Raw genomic sequence first — 25,007 nt, forward strand, 5'->3', positions numbered from 1 at the left:
CATTTCCTGTCCTGTCTTGATTACCTCTCACCACCCCTGGAGTTGGTTTTGAGTTTGGTGCCACTATCAGAACTAGGGATGCAGAAGTGGAAATTGAGCCCAATGCGCTCTCTGCATTCTCGCGCCCTTATGATGGCTGAGAGTCTGGAAACTGTCCCCACGTGGGTTTAAAGGAAAAAAAAAAGCCGAGTGCTAAGAGAGTGACAGTCACTTGCAGGGGCTTGGGTGGACTGCTGGGCAAGGTTCTCAGCGGAACACGCTGGCTTATCGGCCGCAGCTGGTGCGGCTGGGCCGGGGCTGGCGGCTAGCCCAGGTGGGCGGCAGCGGTGGCCCGGCGCCCCCGGCGGCAAGGGAGGCGCGCTGGGCCCCTCGCGCTTTCCTGGCCGGTGAAACGAGCCCGGCGGGCGGCCGGAGCTGCTCCTGCGGGCCCGGGCCGTAGCCCCCGCGGTAGCGGGAGGCAGCGGGAGGCGTCGCTGGGGCAGGACGCGTGTGGGGGGCAGGGACGAAGCCGCAGCGAGCAAAGTCCAGGTCCCGGGTCCCCAGAGCCCGCACGCTCCGCGGCTCTGCCAGAAACGCGCGAGATCCCAGGTGAAGGAGGAGGGAGATAATGGGGACTGTGGGCGCGGGCGGTGCAGTGGGACTTCCAGCTGGAGCCTCCGGCCCAGACCCGTGCTCCCGCTCAGGGGCCTCCCGCCTGGGGTCGCGAGGAGGCTGGTGGTCCCCTCAGAGCTGGGCCGGGTGCACTTGGACCTGAGGCTGTGGTTTCTTCCCAGGCTGAGATGGATCTTGAGGCAGCAAGAAACGGAACAGCTCGGCGCCCCAGGACAGTGGAGGGCGACTTTGAATTGGGCAGCAGCAGGTACATCACCAGTGGCCATCGGCTTTTCCGTTACATGTGAATCAGCAGGGCAAATTCAGTCCTAGAAAGAAGTTGAGAAAAGTGGTTGATGCCTTTGGCCTTTGAGGAGGCTTCTTTGGAAGGTTTTGTCTGAGGTTCTGACCTTGAAGCAGAAGTTTCAAGTGGCCTCAGGAATGTCACTGAGGCTCCTTTTGGAACAGGCTCAGAAAGAAGAGTTGTCTTCCTCTGTGCCAGGGTGATTCAATGAATATTGGTGGCGCATAGCATTTTTTGTGTTACTTAATTCTTAAACTTTTACAGATAACTTTCATTATGTCTCATATGATTATTCATGCTTCTAGAGCATCAGACATCTGCTGTTGACAGTTGTGCTTTTTGAATAAGGGGATTGAAGCAAAATTTCTTCCCTGTTATTTCTCTTCCTCCTTGTCTCATTCCTCCCCCTCCTCCCATCCTAGGCTTTTTCAGTACTTCTTTCTGGGAGGTGAGATGGGGAGGGCAAACTTGAGCAGCCTTATTCTTCGGTAACCTTGTGCTTCCAAATCAGTTTTTTGTTCAAGTGCAAAGGAAAACCTCAGCACTTCCATTGCTCGTGGGTCTTTCTCCAACTCCATCTGGGTTGGTTCCCCAGCCCCTTATTAAGCACACTTTACAGGCTTTGGTAGGGACAGAAGAGCCGGTCAATGGTGTGTTTCTGTTTCCTCTTTCACTGTGGGAACAGTGAATCATTTTCATCTTTAGCCTCAAATAGTTTATGAGGCTGCTGCAGTCTCTTAGTTCACACCAGGCCACCCAGAACTAATTGACCTGTGTCATGGAGTTATCACCCAGAGGAACAAATTTATCAGGTTCTGTAGTTGGTCCTCAAGCTGCAAGGGGCCTGATTAGCTAACTGAAAATATGCCTATCTGATACTTAAACTGAAGCATTATTTTGGTCTATTAACTTGTTTGGACAGTGACTTGCTCTGTTCCTTCTAAGTACTATGGTATTTATTCACAGAAATTTTAATTTTTGCCATATAGAATTGGAAAAATAGGTAGATAGTATTACTTCTAGTAGAAAAATGAGGTTTTTATCATCTGGCAATTTAGGCTGGGAATGACTATGAATCTATTAATAGATGGTATTTTCATGAAGAAGGCTATTTATGTATTGCACTGGCTGAACATTTGATGAGTGCAAAAAGGAGCTCTCCCTGTAAAAGGTGTGAGAATACTCTGGAACCCAGGGAAATCCTCAGCAGAGAGGCTTATAGCCTTCTCTTAGAAAGAAGGAAACCACTCAAATGAGAAATGCATAAAGTTAAGAATAAGTTAAGGTTCTGAGGTTATGAAATATCACTGGTATTACTTTTTATAAAAGCAGACTAAAGCTTATACATTCAAAGGAAGGTAAGGACACTTCAGTTATCTAGAGCAAAGTGAGGGTTAGTTGTATGCTTGTCCCAGTCATGCTGCCAACGGCCCCTGGCATTCTTTTGAATATATTTAGTGGCAGATGCTCCATCCAGTGATAGCAGTAAATATCATAAATACATAATTTGGGATCAAGTCTTATGAATAAAATTTTATCACCCATTAGAGAAATGTTTCAGGTTAAAAAAAAAACTCCAGCTAATGTTAGAATTAATGAATACTTTGAAAAAGTATTAATAAACATTAAGAAAATTAGGAGCACAAAGCAGAAGTACTTTGCAATTTTAAGTAGAGTTGTCAGGTAGAACTTATTTTGAGTATTTTAAAAATATGTTTGTGATGTGCTGGGGATTAAACCCAGGACCTTGCACATGCCAGGTAAGTGCCCTACCACTGAGCTAAACCCTAGTCCAGGTCTTATTTTGAAGGCCATGTTTGAGCAAAGACTGGAAAGAAATGAGAGGAAAGAGCTGTGTGAGTATCTGAAGGGAGAGCCTTCCTGGCAGGGTAACTGACAATGCAAAGTCCCTGAGATGGGAACATGTTTGGAGTGTTCATGTAGCAGCAGAGAGGCTGGAGTGGCAGTGAGAGGTGTGGTCAGAAAGGTAACAAGGAAATGGCATGTGGGGCCTTAGAGGCCAACATAAGGATTTTGATTTCTAATCTGAGAAAAATGGGATCCATTGTAAGTTTTTGAGCAGAAACGTAACAGTATATGATGATATGAATTTTTAAATAATGGTTACTAGTTGAGGCAGACTGAAGCAGGCATATTGAAGGTGGAGTGACTAAGTGGGAGGCAAGGGGATAGCAAGAAAAATGGGGAGAAATTATTAAATTCTAGCTGTATTTTAAATGTAGAATGAATAGGACTTCTTGACACCACTCTCTGAAAACCTCCATGAGAATGGTCTTTATTATTTTTAGATCAACATGTACTTTGTTTTAGGAGAAAAATTGATTTGGCAGATATTATTAACATATTCTTCCCTCTGTTGTAGGCTCTGTAACATAGACAACTATTTCTCTTTATCCATATGTCCTTGTAGTACCTTGGACAGTTACTTTTGCACTTGGCGGCTGCCTTACAGGGTTTGTTTAATTGGGTAATTTTGACAATTGTGCTCATCACTCTTTTATATTTGAAAATACTATAACATCATAACTACTAATATTTATGCTCAATTGACTGTAAAATATTTCATAACCATTTTTAGTTCAAACAATTATATTTTTTACAGCAACCAAGACACACAAAAAATGAAGAAAGTGAATTTGATTGGACCATTAACATTGGTAAGCTGTGAAATATTAGATTGGAATAATCCTACCTTTCATTCATATTTGGGGTCATGAATTAGGAGCTGCAGGGCAAGTGCTTAAGATTGTCTATAAGCAGTGATAGATCTCTGCTGTACCTGTGCTGTCTTATGTTGGTTTATATGGCAATGGCCCACACTCCCAAGATGGATAATAAAGGAGAGAAGGGCAGACTGGCTATGACACAGGGCAGAGATAAAAAGTGTACAGGGAAATTAAAAATAGGAAGTGTATTAATAGCACCATAAAACTTACCAATTTCAGGAAAATGCATCTTTGCTTTGCTTCACACCAACTCACCCCCACCACCAAAATATAGTTAGAGATAAGCTTGCTTATATGGAGGGTAATTGTAAACTACAGAAAATTTAATAATAATTAAGAAATCTATATCCACATTTACTTCCAGGAAAAGTTGTTAAATATAGGACACCTAGTAGGGATTCTAATTAAGACCTTTTTGTGTGTGTGTGGTTTTCTGCTGGTGCAAGGCAGCCAACATATTTTTGGAAGAAATCTAATCTGTTTTTCATTTGTAATATGTCTCAGAGAGGTAGTCCAAGAAAGTGTTTGCCTGCCATTGGTAAATACGATGTGTTTCAAACTGACAGGTTTATTTGATAGCAAAGATGTTAGAATTAAACAGCTTGTCAGTAGAAGCCTCCAACTTAGTAAGTAAATGGATAAAAAGACATCAAAATATCCACACATTTCTCATGTCACCACAAAGCCCCTATTCATTCTCTTCTTGCTTTTTCTTTGTTGTTGCTTTAAAAGATTCAGTGAGAGTAAAAAATTGTAATTTAGTGCTTTGGAGAAAACAAGACTTGGTTTTAATACACAGGTTTTAAATCTGTCTCCTGTAGCAAAGAAAATGCTCCACACCTTAGAGTAGAAACAGAAAATATCATTTGAGTTTAGAAGACTTAGTTAAATTGAACTTAAATTTACTCTTTATTCTGCCACTGAATAGATATTTTTTTGTCCTGAAAAAGTTTAAGAAAAATTGTTGTTTTGTTAAAAAAAATAGCTAAAAACAAATTTAGGTTTACTTAGGATGTTGCTGTGAAATTCGCCCAATTTTGAACTTAAGCTTAAAGACTGTTAACTTTAATTCAATCAATATGAAAAGCATTAAAACATTCCTCAGTGTCACATAATGTCCACAAAAGAAAACACTACCTGTCAACCTGAGCCTGTTCTTTGAATTGAAACTGACAGATCTATTTTCTTTTGCCAGGAGCTACTAACCCTGGGGACAGTAGTCCCTTTTGTAGCAATTTTAGAAAACCTCTCCCACTTGCTCTTTCTTTCTTTTAATGGACTAGGTTCTTTTTTACCCTTTTGCTCATGATTTTGCTTGCTCCTTTGGTTTCATTCTGAGCTCCACCTGGCTTCTGACCTATGTCTCTTTCAGTACTCTTTCTTGTCCTGTGTGTTGATGATGGAATTTGACCCCCAACCCCGGACCCCAACTGAACTTCTGGAACTCTTTGAGAACAGTTTGCAACACACCCAATCCCAACCGTGTGCTTCCAACCTCAGATTCACCTAGTTATTGATCCAGCCTGACTCAACGTTAGCCCTCAGATTCTAATCTACTATCCTGACTCATTACCCACTCTGTCAATAACGGTTCTTTTTCTCCAAAAGGTTGGTGAATGAAAAGTATAAAAAGAGAGAAAAGATGCAAAAAATAGAGACTAAGCTATAGAAATGGAAGTGAAAGAAGATGTAGTTTGGAAGGCAGAGGAGGAAAAAAGCAAAGAATCATAGAGAGGTCCATCAAAAATATTGAGAAAAGATGAGAATGGAGAGAATTAAAAAGACAGAAAGAAACAAAGTGTTATGACACTGATGTGCAGTTAGCTCTTTGGGGTTGTAAGATTCACTGTGACAATTGGTGTCATCCCTCCTCTCTGTAGATAGTACTAAGTCCAAGATCTTTGCATAGCCTGGCAGGCCTTTTTATCTCTCTCTAATATCCTTTCCCAAGCCTTACAATATGATCTTCAGGAATTCCCTGATGAGAGTTACTTAAACACTCCTGTAGACTCCAGTCATATTGCTGTTTTAAGCCTAAACATCCCCTACTTCTGCCACATTCCGCAGTTGCCCATCCTTCAAGATTCTACATGGGCATCCTCTCCATCAGCACCACTTTCCTGAAGTCCACAGATAGGCTGTCCATTAAATGTGTTAGAACACTTGACTACTGAGCTGAATTAACCTTTTAAAGGGATCTAGTCCTCAAACTTGGAGGGTCTAATTGCTGTCTATTTTTAATTCTCTCTCTCAAAGATTCTGAATACTGTCTTAAGGATATGATGTGTGTGTCAACTTAATGTCTGTCCCTTGTTGGTTTAATTTATAACCTCAGAGGCTCTGGGAGATCAAACAATATTATTAATGCAACCAAATCTATACCTTCTGATTATGTTATAATCGTGTACCTAAATCACATACTGATTAAACAGAATTAGATTGATTTCTTCACCAAGTATAAACTAAAAAGAATCATGAACAGTTTGCAACACACCCAATAAAAAAGTATAAAAAGAGAGGAAAGATGCAAAAAATAGAGACTAAGCAATAGAAATGGAAGTATAGTCTCTTAATGATTTGGATTGCCGTTCTCTTTTTTAAATGAAAATCCAAAGGGCATAAAATTGTGGAAAAAGAGAAATTAATAAGATAAGAATTTAACAAGATAAGCATTGTTTTCTTTCTTTTTATTTTTTAGTTTAGATACTCTGATTGGCAGGATAAATTGTTTATGTTTTGGGGAACCGTCATGGCCATAGCTCATGGATCAGGTCTTCCCCTCATGATGATAGTGTTTGGAGAAATGACTGATAGATTTGTTAATACCAATGGAAACTTCTCCTTTCCAGGTAAGTGTTTTTGTTCTCTCTCTCTCTCTCTCTCTCTCCTTTTTTTTTTTTTCAATGTGTAGTGTTTCTTTAACTGGGTGAGAGATTCAGAATTTATTATAATATTCATCATCTACTTGTTTAAAGATTTAGACATCTGGATGACACCAGATATTACCAAAGGAGTTGTAAAATTCCTAGAAAATCCCTCAAGTGCTCATTTAAATTTCAAAAAATTTATGTGTGCTGTTTGACTTTAATACTAAGTAAGGCAACACACAGGAATATTTACATGTCAATAAATAGAAGAGTCATTCTACTTAAGGATGATAGAATATAACAAAATATATCTATGTGATGTCCATTCCATCAGTGATTACTGGTAAGTTACAAAATACATCATTAGCATGACAGTACTTCTTAGTTATGCTCAGCTTGTACTTATGTTTCCTGTTTTAATTTTTTTTCTCCTGCCCACCTCTCTTTAAAAAATTACACCCATTTCCTGTGTACAATTTTTTTTTGGATCAACCAGAATTGGATATGACACTTCATTAAAGAGCAAATGGATTCAGTGTGAATCCAAAGGAACTCACCCAAATGACTATAGTTACTGAGAAGTTAATCTGTGAATTAACATCATTTATAAAAGGGGGCCTGCCAACACTGTTGGAGTAGGGATCCAGAATTTATGCTTATTTTCATAATCTTCAAATTCATTGTTGAAAAGAAGATTTCCATGGTTTCTACCAAGCCTGATGGCTGTTCCTCCAAGCAACCTTGAGGCCCCTAAGCTGTAGAAGACCAACTAAAGCTTTACTGGCAGACAGATAGTAGAATTTAAATAAATATAAATACATATGTATATGTAAGTATGTATGTATGAAAGACAGCTTTTGTATTTTAGCAAAGATAACTGAGAAAAATGTACTTCAACATTTAGATATTATTCCATAAGAATTCTTATTGTTCACTGATTAAGAACGATATTTAGTTGCAGTTGTAAGGCATGAGTATAATTATGTAAAAGAATACAACTGCTTGATTATTAATATAGTAGGATATGTTTACATATATTTTTATCTTTTAGAAATCCAGTTGTCCTTTGAGTAGTTAAAGCAAGCTCCTACAAAACCAGTTTCTTTATTCTCAAATATTATTATCTCTTAGAAGAATCTCTTTATAACAGCAACAACAAAAACAGTGTTTTTCTTTGCATTTACTATGTGCTATGTCCTACACCAATTACCTTACATATAGTATTTCACGCAACCATCCTAAGAACAGTCTTACACAGTAGATAATATTATTCTCTGATATATGAAGAAACAAAGGCTTGGAGGGGACAAATAACTTGTCCCCAATAGTTCACCATTGGTGAGTTTTTTAGGATACAATTAAAACCCAGCTCTTTCTATCTTCCCAACCATGATTATGACCATGTGTATTTTACCCAGGGGGAAAAATGGGAAAGTTATAAATAGATTTCTTAGGCTTGACCAGTGACAAAAACCTTAACACAAATACTATAAAGATGAAGTTGGAGTAGGAAAGGGTAGTTTTAAAAGTCTTAAAGGATGGCTGGGGTTGGATCTGCATGGTACAGTGCTTGTCTAGCATGTGCAGGGCCCAGACTGTAAAAAGTCTTTAAGGAAGTGAGAGAAGTAGAAATTTTATGTTTTCTTTTTATGTTTCTTTGTCTTTTAGAAGATCTAGATCTATTACATATTAATTTGTACATAGGTATGTATTTGTGTGTATATATATATTATACACATATATATATATACACACACACATACACATATATCAGAGGGATGCCAATAATGAAACCCAACTATTAATCAAAAATTTGTTTCTACTCGGAGTTTCAAAAAATCTGTTTAATGGATGAGTGGATAAATAAAATGTGGCATATGCAAATAATGTGATATAATTTACCTTAAAAAAGGAAGGAAATTCTGACATGTGCTACAACATGAATGAACCTTGAGGACCTTATGTTAAGTAAAATATGCCAGTCAGAAAAAAGGCAAATATCATATGATTCCATTTCTATGGGATGTCTAGAGTGGTAAGAGTCATAGAAGAAATGGAAAGCAGAATGGTGATTGCAGGGGCTGGGGGAGGGAGAAATGGGAAGCTCTTGTTTAATAGGCATAGAATTTCCCATTAGTTTTGCAAGATGAAAACTTTAGGAGATTGGTTGCACAACAATATGAATATGCTTAATATTACTGAACTGCACACTTAAAAAACAGTTAAGATGGTAAATATTATGTGATGCATATTTTATCCCAATTATTTTGTTTTTAAATTAGATTAAAACAGTTCAACTCACTTATCACAGATCAGTTTGCTTTTGGACCAATTTTCTGTGTCCTGTTTTTGTTTTTACTAACACAAGAAGAATTCCACAACTTGTTTATTTGGAGCAGGAATGGCTTTGAAGCTGGACAAGGCAGGCAGGTATTAGGTGGTATGCCCAGGGGCAACTTCAAGGTCTTTCCAGGGAACTGCGTGAGTAAGTGATTGCTGGAGTGATAAACTCATGAGAGTTTCCAACTTTGTCTCAGCAGCCTCCAGATACACACTCTAGTTTATGAACCTTCATGCTCTGTAGCCAACTGGTCACTAGGCTGTCTTGGAGGAATTGGAATGGAAAGTCCCACAAATATGATGAGTTTCTAATACCCATTCTTTGGTAGTTTGTAAAACTATTATTCTTGGATCTCTTTGCAGGAAATGTCTTTAAAGTCTACTCAGTCTAAATTTAGAGTGTTCGTTGGTATGTTTGGAGTTGCAGAGGTTAGAAAACAGCATGGGAGGTGGGAGCAGATAGGGTATTTTGCAGAGGCCCTAGCTCATCAAATAGGAGTAAAGTTTATTTAGAGTCTATTCTTTATGGTTGTTGGATTCTTGGACAACTAGACTTAATGGAAGCCAAATGTGAAGAGAATGTTAGAAGATGAAAAGGTTTAAATTACAAGAGGATCTGACAATGACTTACTGTGAACAAGCCCATCCTTGTCAACAGAATAAGAGCTACTCCATGACAGGGTTGTTCCCTCACAATGATTCAGTTGTTGAGAAACTATGCACAAAACATTTTGCATCCAAAACCTAAGAACAGAGTCATAGAAAACAGTTCATCTGCAGAGTCAAGAACTTGATACCTTTGATGCCAAGACTATGTGATTACAATAATCTAGAAAATCCTGTGGGGAAGTGCACTCTGCCTATCCTTGCATCAACTTTCCAGCTGAGGGAGAAAAGTCATGTTTGAGCTCCAGGTTACTTTAATTAACTGTCCATAGCGCAGAGATGCCTGAACAAACCCCAGCTCTATTTTTTTTTTTTTTTTTTTTTTTGCTGCTGAATAGTTCTATATAATTAAAGAAGTCCTAGTCAGAATCAAGATAGGCAGGCATTGGTTTACTTTGATGTTCAAATGTGACAAGGAGGACTCTGCTTCCCTAATGCCCACTGTATTCACATATTATTCAGAACTCATAATGTAACTCACTGTGTGACAATGGAAAAGTTGCTTAACCTCTACAATCCTTATTATTCTCATCCTTGAAGTTAATGACTTACTGATAGAATTAAATAAGGTGATTTGTGTAAAGTATCTGGAACATAAATGATCAGTAAATATTGGGGAAACTAGCTGAAAACTCGGTAATGAAACAAACTAGGATTTTATTCTTCATGTATGATATGGATGGATTTTAAGGGAGCTCTCTAAAATGAATAGGTAATTTCAACAGTTTCCCCCATTTCCTTGTTATGGGACGCATTCAGGTACTCTGGTGTGGGAATTTTCCATTTTGTCACATTAGAATAAACTGGGGTGCTTTTAAAGCATGCTATGCTCTGAGCTCAGCCAGAGGTTCTGGTTTAATTGGGCTTGGGTAGAGCCTAGGTATCTTTATTTCTTTTTGGGGGCACTGGGATTGAACTCAGAGACACTCAACCACTGAGCCACATTCTAAACCTATTTTGTGTTTTATTTAGAGACAGGGTCTCTCTGAATTGCTTACCACCTTACTTTTGCTGAGGCTGGCTTTGAGCTCATGATCATCCTGCCTCACCCTCCTGAGCCACTGGGATTACAGGCATATGCCATTGTGCCTGGCCTGGCACATCTTTATTTTTCCAAGGTTCTCAATGATGTCAAGAAAATCAGACCAGTTAACCACTTGGGGATTGTTTATGGGATTGAAGCATCTTAGGTGGCATCTGACAATACAGGTTCAGGCTCTTTTCATATATAGAATCCCTTGCCTTTTTTTTCTTAATATTTTCTTAGTTGTAGTTAGACACAATACCTTTCTTTTAATGTGGTGCTGAAGATCGAACCCAGCGCCTCACACGTGATAGGCAAGCGCTCTACCACTGAACCACAACCCCAGCCCCATAGAATCCTTGACTCTTTAGAGTACCCACCAATACACATTTGTCTTGCTTATCTCTAACCACCAATACTCTGGGCTTCCTGGGGGATATGAGGTTGCTCTGGTTATTAACCCTAAATTAGATTGCCATTCTTGGCCTGGGACTCTTGAGGAAGGAGCAGGTCAAATCTAGAATGTTGATAGACTCTTATTTCCTAGGAGGGAGAGTCAACTTGGAATATGATATTCTTATATAGAGAATTAAAAATTTTGAAGTAGGTATTGGAAGAAAAAAAACTTAAGTTCAGAGAGGAAAAACCCAACAATGATTTCTACAAATGATAACGATAACTGTAGAATAGCTTCTCTGCCTGTAATTCCAAACCCAGTTCTTATTTCCCATAGCTAAGAGCTCAGGAAGAAAATGGGCACACAGAACCAAACTAAACTGATAAGAAGAGAAATAAACTAGGGTAGGATTCCTCAAGGGTCTGATAACTGATCAAGAGCTAACCAGAAACATTTCACATCAGTAGGAAAAATTATGGCACAATCTGGACCACTAGCTGGTGACTAATACTGATGGTAGCTTAAGTTTTAAACTAACTAAAAACTTATCTTTCTTTGAAAAAAAAAATAAGGGAGATACACATCACCAAGAAAACATGACCCCTAGGCTATTTACACATGTTAAAAGAACAAAAAAAGAAGACTTTGTCTCCAGGGTAAATGGGAAGTGCCTACTTGCGCATTTCCCCAATGGTGTGGTTTTGATTTGTCCTATTATGTCATGAATACAGTAGATACAGGCATTTTCCTTTTTATTTTTTTTCACTCTGTGTTTTCTTAAGTGAAAGTAAGTCATCACCTCACTTTTCAAACAGTATAGCACAGTGTTAGAGCATAGATCAAATTGCCTGGGCTGGATTCAACTCTGCAACTTGCTAGTTGTGTGGCTTTGGAAAAGTTACTTCATTTCTCTCTGCTCAGTTTCCTCTTCTGTAAAGTGTGGACTTATCAAATAGTCCCACCTCATGAAATTGTTGTGAAAAATTAAATAAGTTGATGCACATAAGATGCTCAAAACAATGCCTGGTGTCCAATAAGCATTCAAGAAATATTAGCTGTTATTAAAACAGGCAAACCAGGAAAGGCACTGGGACATTTTTTATCAAATGAGCTCAAATTAACAGATAATAATTTCCTTTCGATTAATACTGGTTAAAAAATACCAGAAGACAGTATGGCTAGGAAAGAAGACATAGAATGTAGAACTTGAGCAATTGCCAGCTATTGCTGTCTTATCTTTGAGTAATTCAGGTATCTTCCATCTTTAATTTTTTTGGATGTAATTCAACCTTTCTCCTACATATGTCATAAGGAAGCATGTTAAAGGAAAAGCAAAGATATAAAAATAAAATGTACAGAATCAAGTACTTATAAAGTACTTTGAGCCACCAAGAAACAAACAAACAAAAAAAGAGCCCCTTACATTTTGTTTCATTTTAACCATTTCTTTTGGCCTTTTCTGCCATGTGTGTAATTGTGCGTCCTGGCCTCCTGTCTTTCATCAGCCCCTCTAGGCTATCTTAGGAAGCTGCTTGCCAAAGGTCAAGACCCCTAGGATGGCAAAAACCCTGGAGGGCTTATCTCCCCCTCTGGGCACCTGATGTCCTGAACATAAACCCCAGGGCTGTGTACCTGAGTGAAGTGAAAAGTACACTTGAGTGTGAAGAAGTGAAGAAGAAAGAGAGAAAGAGAGAGAGAGAGAGAGAGAGAGAGAGAGAGAAACTTTATTAGAGAAACTTAACTGTAGCATCTTTTATATATGGTTTATATATTTATATTCTTAATAGACTTTTAAAATTGACTATCAGTGCCTTTTAATCATTCAACTTCTAAAAAATGTTTTTTAAAATTTTGTTTTGTTTTCATTTAGTGAATTTTTCATTGTCACTGATAAATCCAGGCAGAATTCTAGAAGAAGAAATGACGAGGTAATTTATGTATACATACACATGGTATACTACTTTTAATGTTTCACTTGAAAATAATTTAAAACTATAGAGTTGTAAGAGTACACAAAGAATATCTGTACTCTTTACCAGATCCACTTGTTACTATCATTTGTGCCTCAGTCCCCAGTGTCAACTAAGTTACATCCATCATGGCCCTTTACTTCATCATGGTACCCAAGAATAAAGATATTCTCTTATATAACTACAGTAAAGTTATAAGCGTCAGTAAATTTAATATTCATATAATACTTTCTCTAATCTACTATTTGTATTTCAATTTGGCCATTTGATCCAACAGTGTCATTTATGTCATTTTCTCACTCTTTCAGTCTTCTCAATAAAAATCTCCAAAGCCTCTATCATAATATTTCTATGATTGCATATCAACTGATTTTGCTGATTAAAATGAGTGTGATCTATATGCTAAAGCAGGCCTGAAAAGTTTCTATCTGGAAACACTTGTATAATTAGATTAAAAATTGAGAGTGTTGAAACATATCTATTTTTTTTAAAGATACTAACTTTCTACTTACTTGGTTAAGCATCTACTTCAAATTAATTTGAATTCATGATGTTCTACCCTATTATTTTAAAGAATATTTTTGTATTCTGTCAAAGAAGAAGAGATGCTTTTTGGTTATTTGTGTAAATGATATGGAAAACCACACTAAGTATCATTTCGCTTGCTCTGTTTATTTCTGTATTTGCAATATGTAATTATGCTAGAACCTTTTCAGTATAATATAATATGCAAGCCTAGGATACAATTATGAAAGAAGAGTTAAATGGTATTTACAAATTATCAATAATTTAAAATGAATCATTAGCACCATTTGTTTTTGCAGTTAACCACAATGATTCATTTGTTTTAACTGGATAATAGTTTAAGTAAACAGACTTGCCATCATGAAGTTCCTCATCTTGTAATTTAAGAGAAAGAGGAAATTTAAGGATTTATTATAATGTCTTATATGGTCTTCATGATTAGTTTAGTAAGCTGCTTAATTTTCAATTCTGAAATTTCTCTGAAAAGAAATGGATAAAGGACAGTATTCAAAAGAATCTTTCTAATTATTTTCCAGATATGCATATTACTATTCAGGATTAGGTGCTGGAGTTCTTGTTGCTGCCTATATCCAAGTTTCATTCTGGACTTTGGCAGCTGGCCGACAGATTAAAAAAATTAGGCAAAAGTTTTTTCATGCTATCCTACGACAGGAGATAGGCTGGTTTGACATCAATGACACCGCTGAACTCAACACACGATTAACAGAGTAAGTGTTATACTTTCATCAAAAATTAAACACTAACTGTGAAAATTTGCTGGGGAAGGCTTATGTGGAAACAAATCACTAGATTAAGTAATTGATATAAATTGGAGATATATCATCTGATCGTCAATCCTGGAACCATCTACAGCCTGTCCCACTGCATCTTTCCCATATCCATTAATCTTCTTCACAACTGTTTAAAAGGTTGACTTGAGAAATGAGTGCACATTTGAGCTGTTTGTTTCTCATGGAGTTTAGGGCCTGACAGGGGCTAGACCTTCAGGAATGATGGTCATGTAGATAAATGAATGATTGCATTAATTCGCTAAGAAATTTGTTTTAGTAAGTATTGACTCTTCACTTTTTCAACATATATTTGAGTGGCTACTATACACTAAGCAGTGTTCTGGGGGGGGGTTGGGGTATATTAGTGAATAAAGAAAACATCTCTGTCCTTTTGGTGCTTACATTCCAGCAGGGGGAGATAGAAGATAAACTTTTCCTGATGGAAATTCTGGCAAGAGCATCAGGAGCAGTTGAGGTCAAAAAAAGAAGGGAAGATCAAGGCATCTAGAGCCATAGGCCTTAATAAGGGCTTTAGCTTTCAGTCTGGGAGAAATGGCAGCCACTGGAGGTTTTCAGGCTGAGGAGTAACATGATAATTTTCAGAGGATCACATTGACTGCTATGAGAATAGAGTCACTGTCAGAAGCAAGGAGCTCTTCTCTGTTATTCCCTATACTGTCGAATACCCCTTATCTCAAATGCTTGGGACAAGAAACATTTCATATTTTGGAGTATTTCAAATTTTGAAATATTTACCTAGACTTCACCTGCTGAGCATCCTTAATCCAAAAATATGAAATCTGAAATGTTCCGAATTTCTAAAACATTTTGAGCACCATCATCATGCTCAAAAATTTCAGATTTTGTAGCATTTAAATTTCGGGTTTTTGTATGAAGGATGCTCAACTTGTAATAGGAAATAATATTTCCCTGTGACTACTGCTTGTTACTGCTGCAATCCCCTTCCTAAGTCCTCTTCTTAAACAAATTGATTCATGTGTTCAAAATGTTAATGCGCTTCTAATAGGATTACCAATTTAATACTATGGAGTTTAATAATACTAACTTCTTAGAAGCATGAACTAATCCTGAATTTCTTCCTTTGTGCAGTATTTAGGTGGGGAAAGTATCATTCAAGAGGCTAAGACTCTGAAAGAGGCTTACAGTAGTATGAACATGTTTTACTTATCTATGTGTTTGTTAAATGTCTTTTTCACCTTTCTAACCCAAGACCTCCTGCCTGTAACCACTTAGGTGTGATCTTTTTTAGTGACATCTCCAAAATCAGTGAAGGAATTGGTGACAAGGTTGGAATGTTCTTTCAAGCAATAGCCACGTTTTTTGCAGGATTCATAGTGGGGTTCATCAGAGGATGGAAGCTCACCCTTGTGATAATGGCCATCAGCCCTCTCCTGGGACTCTCTGCAGCTGTTTGGGCAAAGGTCTGTGAAGCCTGGGCATTTTCATGTGTGTTAACCCACACATACAGTTGTTTTTATTACCCAGGTGCTGGGACTTACACAAATCGGTGTTAAACATCAGTAGAAACCACATCTAGAAGCATGTTGGAATATAGAGCTTTGATAAGGAAATTAACTTTTAATATCATTTAAAAGTCACAGTTCTAACCTCAATTACAGGCTTTTAGCACTGCTGTATTATTTCTTTAGCTAAATCTTCTGGCACGGTAGTCTAAGTGACATGTATGGTTATATCCCTATTTAAGGAAACACTTTTAAATATAACATTCCTCCAAATTATTGCATGACTTCAAATAAAGTTGGTATTTTTTGTTCCATTTATTTTTAATTGTTACTCATGACAGTTATGTTGCATTGTGCCAGTTTTGCCCTATGATAATATATATATATATTATATATATATATATATATATATATATATATATATATATATAAAATCTGCTTTACTTCAGCTAACACTTCAGAGTTGAGAAGTTTATTGGCAATTTTTGTTCTTTCTGGGGCTGATGATTTACTTAGTGAACTACTTGTTCTCTCTATTTGGATTCTCCCTTTATTTTTCTCCTGAAACATCTTGTTTGGCCATCTTATTATTCAGTAGATCACCCAGGAGTAAGTCTGAAATTATTCTCTTTGTAGATAAAAATCATGACACGTTTAAGAGAAAGCATAAGGTTTTAATTTATTTTACCTTACAATAAACAGTGAAAAAATAGAGTAGGTGTGGAATTTGACACTATTGCCAAAAACACTATTTAGAGAATGATGTGTGGTTCCTTTTCCTGACTTCTCTTGGGAAGTCTGCCAGCTGAATCAGATCCAGCCTTTGTAGGAGGTAGAAGCAGCCAGTGGATCTAGTACTCTACGTGTCATTTGCTGTTTGACTTTGATGTTTGGTAAAGCAGAGGGTTTTGGAAGAAAAAGTAGGTAAAGAGTGACCCAGACTATCTTTTAACTTTTCTCCCACTACAAAAATCATGACTGTTTCTCTTCTGTCCAGATACTCTCTGCATTCAGTGACAAAGAACTAGCTGCCTATGCAAAAGCGGGTGCCGTGGCAGAAGAGGCTCTGGGAGCCATCAGGACCGTGATAGCTTTCGGGGGCCAGAACAAAGAGCTGGAAAGGTCAGGAAGGTTCTTTGTCCACCAGTTCAAAGAACCCACTTTTACGTTTTGTTGCTCATTCTTTTGTGGTATGTGTTTGCTACTTTGTCTTTCCTGATATTAACCCTCCCTTCCCAGAATATAATCACCCTGTACTGTCGGCTGCACTTCGATGTCAGGCACACTCTTTTATGTTCCAGACTCCTTAGGAAGTCTGATGATGCCTATGGACTCCCTTCTAGGAATACTGTTTTTAAATGCATAAAACAGAATGTGTAGAATTACAAAGGACACCAATAATATTGTGGTGCAGTTATCAAAATTCTTTTTTCTCTCCCTTGATGATTCTGAACTGGAATGTAGGAGAGGAAAAACCTGAGAAGATACGGACCTCCCAGTTATAGTGCAGGATTTTCTGTAGGGCTATATGAATCCTCCATAAAGACAAGGTGAAACTTTCCAGCCTGGCCTCTGGCTTTCAGTCTTAATGGTCCAGAATAAGCCCAGCAAACCCAAACTCTTCTCTATAGCCCTGTGTAAATGCTTTAAAAAAAAAAAATCAATGGCACATGCCTGTAATCCCAGCAGCTTAGGTGGCTGAGGCAGGAGGATCACGAGTTCAAAACCAGTCTCAACAATAGGGAGGCACTAAGCAACTCAGTGAGATTCTGTCTCTATATAAAATACAAAATAGGGATGGGGATGTGGCTCAGTGGTCGAGTGCCCCTGAGTTCAATCCTTAGTACTGAAAAACAACAACAAAACCCCCCCATTTGATTGATATATAAAGAGCTGTATATATTTCATGTGTACATTTGGATGAGTTTGGGGATGAGTATGCATCCATGGAAAAGAATTGTGCTTTATTTAAATATAACTCATGATTTAATATTTCCTTTAAAGAACAAAGTCCCCTAATATATACAAGGTATGAATCCATGTGAAGAATCTTCTTTTTCTGTGTTGTAGGACTCCTGATACTCACGGCCCTTTGAAATAAAAACTCTCTGGAAGCTTTCTAATGTTGAAAAGCAAAGCTGCCCCCATCCTTTCTGTTTCATCTTCTCCCTTTCTATTCCTTAACCCCTCTTCAAAACCAACATGTTCCTGGTTCTCTAACCTCTTCCTTTTTTCTCTCTCACTGCTGCTTCCTGTACACAATAGTCCACACAGGCCACACTAACCCTCAGTTGGACCTCAGGATGTCAGTGTAATCAGTGCTGCTCCATTAGCCGCGATAAGCAAGCCACCTAAGTGAAGGTAACTACAGTATGTCTGCCACTGTCACCTGAGCCCTGTGTCACACTGGGACAGATGTCAATCTTGCTGCACGTGCTTTGAGGCTCAGCCATGCAGAAGTATTCACAGTACTGGGTGTGGCATGTTGGCTGTCACCCCACAGAGGCAGCTCTGCTAAATTGATGTGGCATCCAGTATGGAGAAAAGTACTCTGAAGAGTTGGGCACTTTTACTATTTAAAAAGACAATATTTTTGGTGGCAGCATACTTTTTGTAAAAGCTAATTCCCATGTCTCATTTGGTTGAACCAAGAAAATAAAGGTGGTGTTGCTGGTTTGTTGTTGTTGTTAAAAAGAGAAATACCCTAAATTCATATGATATTTCCCCCTGAAGCTTCATTGTATATCCATTGGATACCTTTTCAGATTTCAGGGAGCCCAAGTTAAATTTTCACACTCTCTGGATCTAGTGTGGAAAAGCAGGCTTAATTTAACTTGATGTAAGAAAAAAAACCCCATAATTTAACAGAATCAATCTAAACATTTGTACCTTTATATCAAATTATAGAACCAGTAATATGAATTTTAATTATTATTCAAAATTAAGAGAGTAATAGAATGAGCAAAATTTAGGAAGAAATGAAATTCTAATGATTATAGTAATATGAATAAGAATTAGCAGCTTTTGCCAATTATATGCCAAGTACTATACTATTTTTTATGATTATGTATTTACCTCACAGTTATCTTACTAAGTAGGCATTAACTCTATTTTTCAGATGATGAAACTAAACTTAAAAAAAAATCTGTATCCCATATTGTGACCACTTTATAACCTTGAACCTAGCTGGACAGTTGAAGGTCACCTTGATTTTTAAAAAAATCAAATCCAGAAGCCCAATTTTATGTCAAAAAATGTAAAATTTCTATCCCTTACCCACTAGAGCAATAAAGAGAATGTTTTCCTTTTTCTAGAGAAAAGAAATTGACCTGAGTGAAAAATCTAACCACTTTAGAGTCTAGAATGCAATTTACATTTTGTCTCTATTCTTGGCTGGTTGTTCTCTTTACATCCACCTTGACCCTGACTTGAAATGTTGGCCGTGAATGTGAAAAGTTCTTCATATCCCAGGAGTGACACTTCACTCTGGAACACCCCAGGAATACTGCTTGACCTGATGGGGACTAAGGCAAATGGGTCCAGGCTAGGAAGGAGCAGACTTGGCCCTGTTCTAGTGTGAGCTGATCCTTCATGGGGTCACGTCTCAGCAAACTGGGTCTCACCAAGGGTTTGTTACTTTGGTAGCTTTGTTCCTTAAACCTCTGACTATACAGGAGGTGAGTATGGCTCAGATTATGAATTGTTAATTCTTACTCTAACATCTCCCCCCTCATTTTCTGGTAGGTATCAGAAATATTTAGAAAATGCCAAAAAAATTGGAATTAAAAAAGCTATCTCAGCAAACATTTCCATGGGCATTGCCTTCCTGTTAATATATGCATCCTATGCACTGGCCTTCTGGTATGGATCCACTCTAGTTATATCAAAAGAATATACTATTGGAAATGCAATGACAGTAAGTAATTTTCCTAATATTCATGATGAATCTGAAAATATTATTTCTCTATATACCTTCTCTTTTCCTTCACATTCCTCATTGGGGAAGGATGAGCTGTGATTACAGGGTTTTCTCTTTTGATTAATCTTTGCTGTGCTGTGAGCAGTGCTGGCTTTCTGGAACATACAAGTTATAATTCTGAGTTGGACAAAACAACAACATATGGTTAGATCATTTGAGAAACATTCAACACATAAAGGTAATAAAAATGTAATGAATTTATGAATAAACAAACATCTATTAGAGTCAACCTCATTCTGTTATTGAGTTTCATGTATAAGAAAGTATTATTGTTATAAATAGAGCATTATACAAGAGAACATTAAAGTAATAAAACATCTACTATCTGAAATAGAAGATGTATTGGTTCATTTTTCTATATGAAAATACCTTCATTTCATAATTATAAAAATAATATGCATTAATTATACTAAGGATTATAATACAGAATTCAAAAAATTAAAATTATTTATAATCTAATCATCTATATATATTTGATAATTTTTGGTGTGTATCTTCCAGATCATTTTCTACATATATGCACCTTTTTCTTTCCAAATTATAATCATATTATGTATACCTTTTTGTAATTTTTTTAAATAAACTAGCAATACTCTGTGACTATATTTCTGTAACAGTGACAATCAGAACAACATGTAGCCATTTAGCCATAAAGAACAAAATTATGCCACTTGTAGGAAAATGGATGGGACTTGAGAACATTGTGTTAATCAAAATAAACCAAATTCAGAAAATCAAGGACCATATGTTTTCTCTCATAAGTGGAAGCTATAGAAGAAAATGGAAAAAGAAAGGTGTGTGTGGTGGTGGTGGGGTGTCTCATGAAAATAGAAGGGAGCCCAGTAGAATAGAGGAGAGAGACCAGGGCCAGAGAGTGGGAAAGAGGAAATACTGGGGAACGATGCTTAACAAATTATATTGTTATGTTGTATGCATGCACGAATCTGAGTCTAGTTTTTCTCACTTGTATCTCCTCTCTAGTGTTAGTTGAGAGGTTTACCACCTTTCTTCATTTCCGTGTTTACTATTGAAGCTCTATGAAGAAGGGAGTTTGAATCCTGACTTTGCCATTCACTTTTTGTGATGAGCTTGTCTTCTGGGTTTTCTTGTTTGGAGTATGGGGATGATGACATCTCCCCTAGCACAGGGCTGAGTCACACTAGCATGAGGGAGCTCTGCACGCATGGGCTCAGTTGCATTAACTTCATAACATCTGTTTTGGTGGGAATTTTTTTTTTCTTAAATGTTCAGGAGAAGAGCAGCAAGTGAGCCAAAAAGTTGTGTGTGTGTGTGTGTGTGTGTGTGTGTGTGTTTGAGGGCTAGAGAAACTAATTGGGTAATGAATGCTATATTAATCATGTGAATTTTCCTCTTTACTAACATTTATTTTAATTTTTAAACTTTTTATTGAGATGTTAGAGTGCTTATTACCCTGATTTGGTGATTACTCATTATTTACATGTATCAAGTTATTATAATATACCCAATAAAGATATACAATTATGTCTCAATAAAAAGTTAGAATTCTAAACAATTTAAAATGACAAACCTAAACCAACCCTTCATGTAGTATGTTTCCAGCAAGTCATAATGCAGATAATAATTAATGCCAGAGGGTGATGTGACTTTTCCTTATGTTCTTTTGCTCAGGTCTTTTTTTCAATCCTAATTGGAGCTTTTAGTGTTGGTCAGGCTGCACCATGTATTGATGCTTTCGCCAATGCAAGAGGAGCAGCCTATGTGATCTTTGATGTTATCGATAGTGTAAGTAGTTTATAGTTTAATGCTGAAAATGTCTCTAAGGCTTAGATAATTAAATCGGACTTTAGATTACATTTTTTTTATTCAACTCTACTAAGTTATACTGACTCCAGCAGAATTTTAAAACATGAAATTAATGGCTTCCTCATAGCAATGATTGAAACAAAATGACCCTTAATGTGTACATAAGTTTATCTTTAGATAATATATCGGCACTAATTTTATTTCAGAGACATACATTTGTACTAGTGTGTTATTATTACAGTGCAAACTAAAGATGTTTGTTTTCTTAGTTTTTCTCTCTCATGCTATAGCCAGATTGAAAATATTTTGATTTCTATATAGGATGGAGCAGCTAGTAGATAAGTTATTTATAGGACTAAAATTGAGAGTTTGTTTTGCTGTGATATGTCCCCCCCAAAATTATCACTGCATTTTTATAAGATTTTGAATCAACTGTATTGAGTTGAGTGTACCACTGTGATAAAACCATTTTTGACATACTCAAGTGTGACACTACATTGCACAAATAAAATGCAAGTAGTTCACTGAAATTGATAATTTAATCCAAGCAAAACCTCTTATTTCATTGATCTAAATCTTGAAAAAAGTGCTCAGTTTCTGTATACATTGGAAGTTTACATGGTTCCTAAACCATGTTGTAATCATTAATTATTCAGTGAGTCTTCTCAAACTAATCCATTACAGTTACTACTTAGGAAAAAACTGATTTTCCCTAAATGCTAAAATACCTGGCCTTATCAATTATAGTATGTTTTTGTTTTTTCAGTTGTATAAATATGCATATCTCTGAATGTTTAGAACATTTATGAAGATATACCAAAACAGAAAGTAAATAGTGCATGAAATGACATTAATATTTATTATGTGCTTTTCATAAAAAGCCTGTTTTCTGAAAAAGAATGTTTCCTGAAACTGCACGCATAGGTGCGCATGCACGCATACACACACACACACACACACACTCTCTCTCTCTCTCTCTCTCTCTCTCTCTCTCACTGTGGGTTCTGTCTCATATTATGGAGATTGTGCCATTTCAGATTCTATTTTTGGAACTTGCTGAATCATATTCCTAAAAAATGTATTTATTTGTTTATTCTATGATGAAATAGTCATTGAATTTTGTTTTATTTAGAATCCTAAAATTGACAGTTTTTCAGAGAGAGGACACAAACCAGACAGCATCAAAGGGAATTTGGAGTTCAATGATGTTCACTTTTCTTATCCATCTCGAGCTAATGTCAAGGTACTGTACTTGTAGGAATTCCTAACTCAGGTTGATTGTTTCATCCTCTTAAGATAAAGTTTCTATTATTTTGATATAATGTGCTTTTTGATTTAAGATTTTAACTCCCTTATTTGATACTTTTTTTCCCAAATTCTTTTTGAGGGCTTTGTCATGAAATGTGTTCTTTCTCCTTTTGCCTCAGATCTTGAAGGGCCTCAACCTGAAGGTGCAGAGTGGGCAGACAGTAGCCCTGGTTGGGAACAGTGGCTGTGGGAAAAGCACAACAGTCCAGCTGATACAGAGGCTCTATGACCCTGATGAGGGTACGGTAAGTGGGAAGAACCACGTTCTCAGAAGCTGGGTACAGACTGGCCCTTTGAAGTTGGTTTTCTAGTATCAAATTTTCATGTCAATCCAGTTTTAGCAGAGGGGCTACAGAATTGCGACCCATTTGGATAATCATACACTTTTGGTCTTGTTTAACAAATGTATTCTATTCAATAAAAGCCATAAAAACTACAGAAGCCAACAAGGCTCTTTTTTGTTCCAACTGATCTTTTCCTAGCCCCCTAAATTACTGGAGGACAGTCATTCAGACCATCAACAGTATTACTTCCAGTGAGTTATTGGGTTTGGTCAAACATGTTCCATGTAGCAATTGTTGACAGACTGGTAACCAGGTGTCTTAGAACAGCAATTAAATTCAGCAAAAATAGCTGAATTTTCTTAAGCTTTGGAATATCTAACGGGGAAAGTGAGATAGTGTCTGAAGAAATTTAAGTCTCTTAAGAAACTTATTGGGCATGATATATATATATATATATTTTGTCCTTTACATTTTTCTTATGAATTTAAACTTACAGAAAATTGAAAGCCAGAAACCCACATATACCCTTCACCTAGATTTACCAATTGATTATATTTTGACCCACTTTCTTTATTCTCCTCTCTTTTTCTGTGTATCTGTGTATTATATTCACACATATACTTTAGAATATATTTCCTAAGAAGAAGGATATTCTCTTATACACACACAAAACAATGATCAAAAGCAGTAAATTACCATTAATGTAATACTAGTCCACAGTGTATATTCAAAATTTTCTTAGTTGTCCCAATTTAAGGGTATTGGGTTTACCTGATATTAAAATGTATTATAATTTAATAATTATAAAACAGAAGATTATAAAGGAAAAATAACTAAAGCAAAAAGAATATTAAAAGGTATAAGGATGGAAAAGAAATCTTAGCAAAATACAAATTTTCTAGGATAACCAAAATTATTTATTTAATTAATTTGATAAAATTAGTAAATATTCTTGAAAAAATCTGATATTAGCAAGAAGGAACAGAGGCCCATCCTCATTTACTAAAGTAAACCCTAGTTTGTTTAAGTGTAAATATTGTTGTTATTTTTTAAAAAAGAATCTAGTAAAATACTAATCATTGAGGATAAGTGATCTAAAAATATTCCATTTTAAAATTATTGATGGAATAAATAATTTTAGAAAATATGAATGTTTTTTAGAAAATATGAATCAGTAGAAAAAGAAAATCTTCAGAAATTTTATAATTCATTGTTCACTTTATGATTTAATAATTTTCTTACTGTTGAAATAATAGAAGAAATACTTAACGATAATTTGATTAATTCAGCTTTTCCTTAAACCCTGCTCCAATAAAAATCAATAAAACTAAGGTAAAAGAAAGCAATAAATTGGAACAAAATATTTGATATATATAAAAGATATCATATTTAATATTTGAGAAATTAATAAGAATCTATGAAGGCCATCCTGCTCAGCATAGAATATAAACACAAAAATCTTGATAATAAATGGATATTTGTAAAAGTTGCAAGAAATGGTCAACTTTATTTATAAATATATAAAAATGAAAACAGAGATAAGCTATCACCTCACACCTATCAATTTAAAAAACAAATTAAGGGGGGCTGCAGTTGTAGCTCAATGGTAGAGCATTTGCCTAGCATGTGTGAGGAGGCGGGTTTCATCCTCAGCACCACATAAAAATAAATAAAGGCATTGTGTCCATATACAACTAAAAAAAATTAAAATAAGGCCCAGTGCTAGTAAATTACAGTGAGGCAGATACATTTATATGTTCCTGCTAACATTGTAAATTGTTAAAATATTTTTAAAGAGTTGTTTAGGCAGCCTTTATTCAATAAGCAATAGATGCCCAGAAAACAGCAATCATTGGACAGGTAAGCAATTATTGTCAAAGGAGAAAAATAAAGCATACTCTGCGGCAATTCTTTGCTTTTATAGTTACTTTTAAAGGAAGCCAAA

General features: G+C 36.5%; 1 protein-coding gene across 1 annotated transcript in view; it reads left to right on the forward strand.

The window, feature by feature from the left end:
- Positions 1–509: 509 nt before the first annotated feature.
- The window catches only part of Abcb4 (ATP binding cassette subfamily B member 4), a 67,681-nt gene continuing 43,183 nt past the window's right edge, over positions 510–25,007 (forward strand). The window contains exons 1-12 of the mRNA XM_027956118.2: positions 510–588; positions 774–859; positions 3,519–3,573; positions 6,341–6,491; positions 12,807–12,864; positions 13,968–14,159; positions 15,493–15,664; positions 16,704–16,828; positions 19,451–19,622; positions 21,336–21,449; positions 22,603–22,713; positions 22,898–23,023. Coding sequence (XP_027811919.1) covers positions 780–859; positions 3,519–3,573; positions 6,341–6,491; positions 12,807–12,864; positions 13,968–14,159; positions 15,493–15,664; positions 16,704–16,828; positions 19,451–19,622; positions 21,336–21,449; positions 22,603–22,713; positions 22,898–23,023 — 1,356 coding nt within the window. The 5' untranslated portion in view covers positions 510–588; positions 774–779. The remainder of the gene's footprint in view (positions 589–773; positions 860–3,518; positions 3,574–6,340; positions 6,492–12,806; positions 12,865–13,967; positions 14,160–15,492; positions 15,665–16,703; positions 16,829–19,450; positions 19,623–21,335; positions 21,450–22,602; positions 22,714–22,897; positions 23,024–25,007) is intronic.

The sequence above is a fragment of the Marmota flaviventris genome, chromosome 1 (genome assembly GCF_047511675.1).
Source record: "Marmota flaviventris isolate mMarFla1 chromosome 1, mMarFla1.hap1, whole genome shotgun sequence".
Classification (NCBI taxonomy): Eukaryota; Metazoa; Chordata; class Mammalia; order Rodentia; family Sciuridae; genus Marmota; species Marmota flaviventris.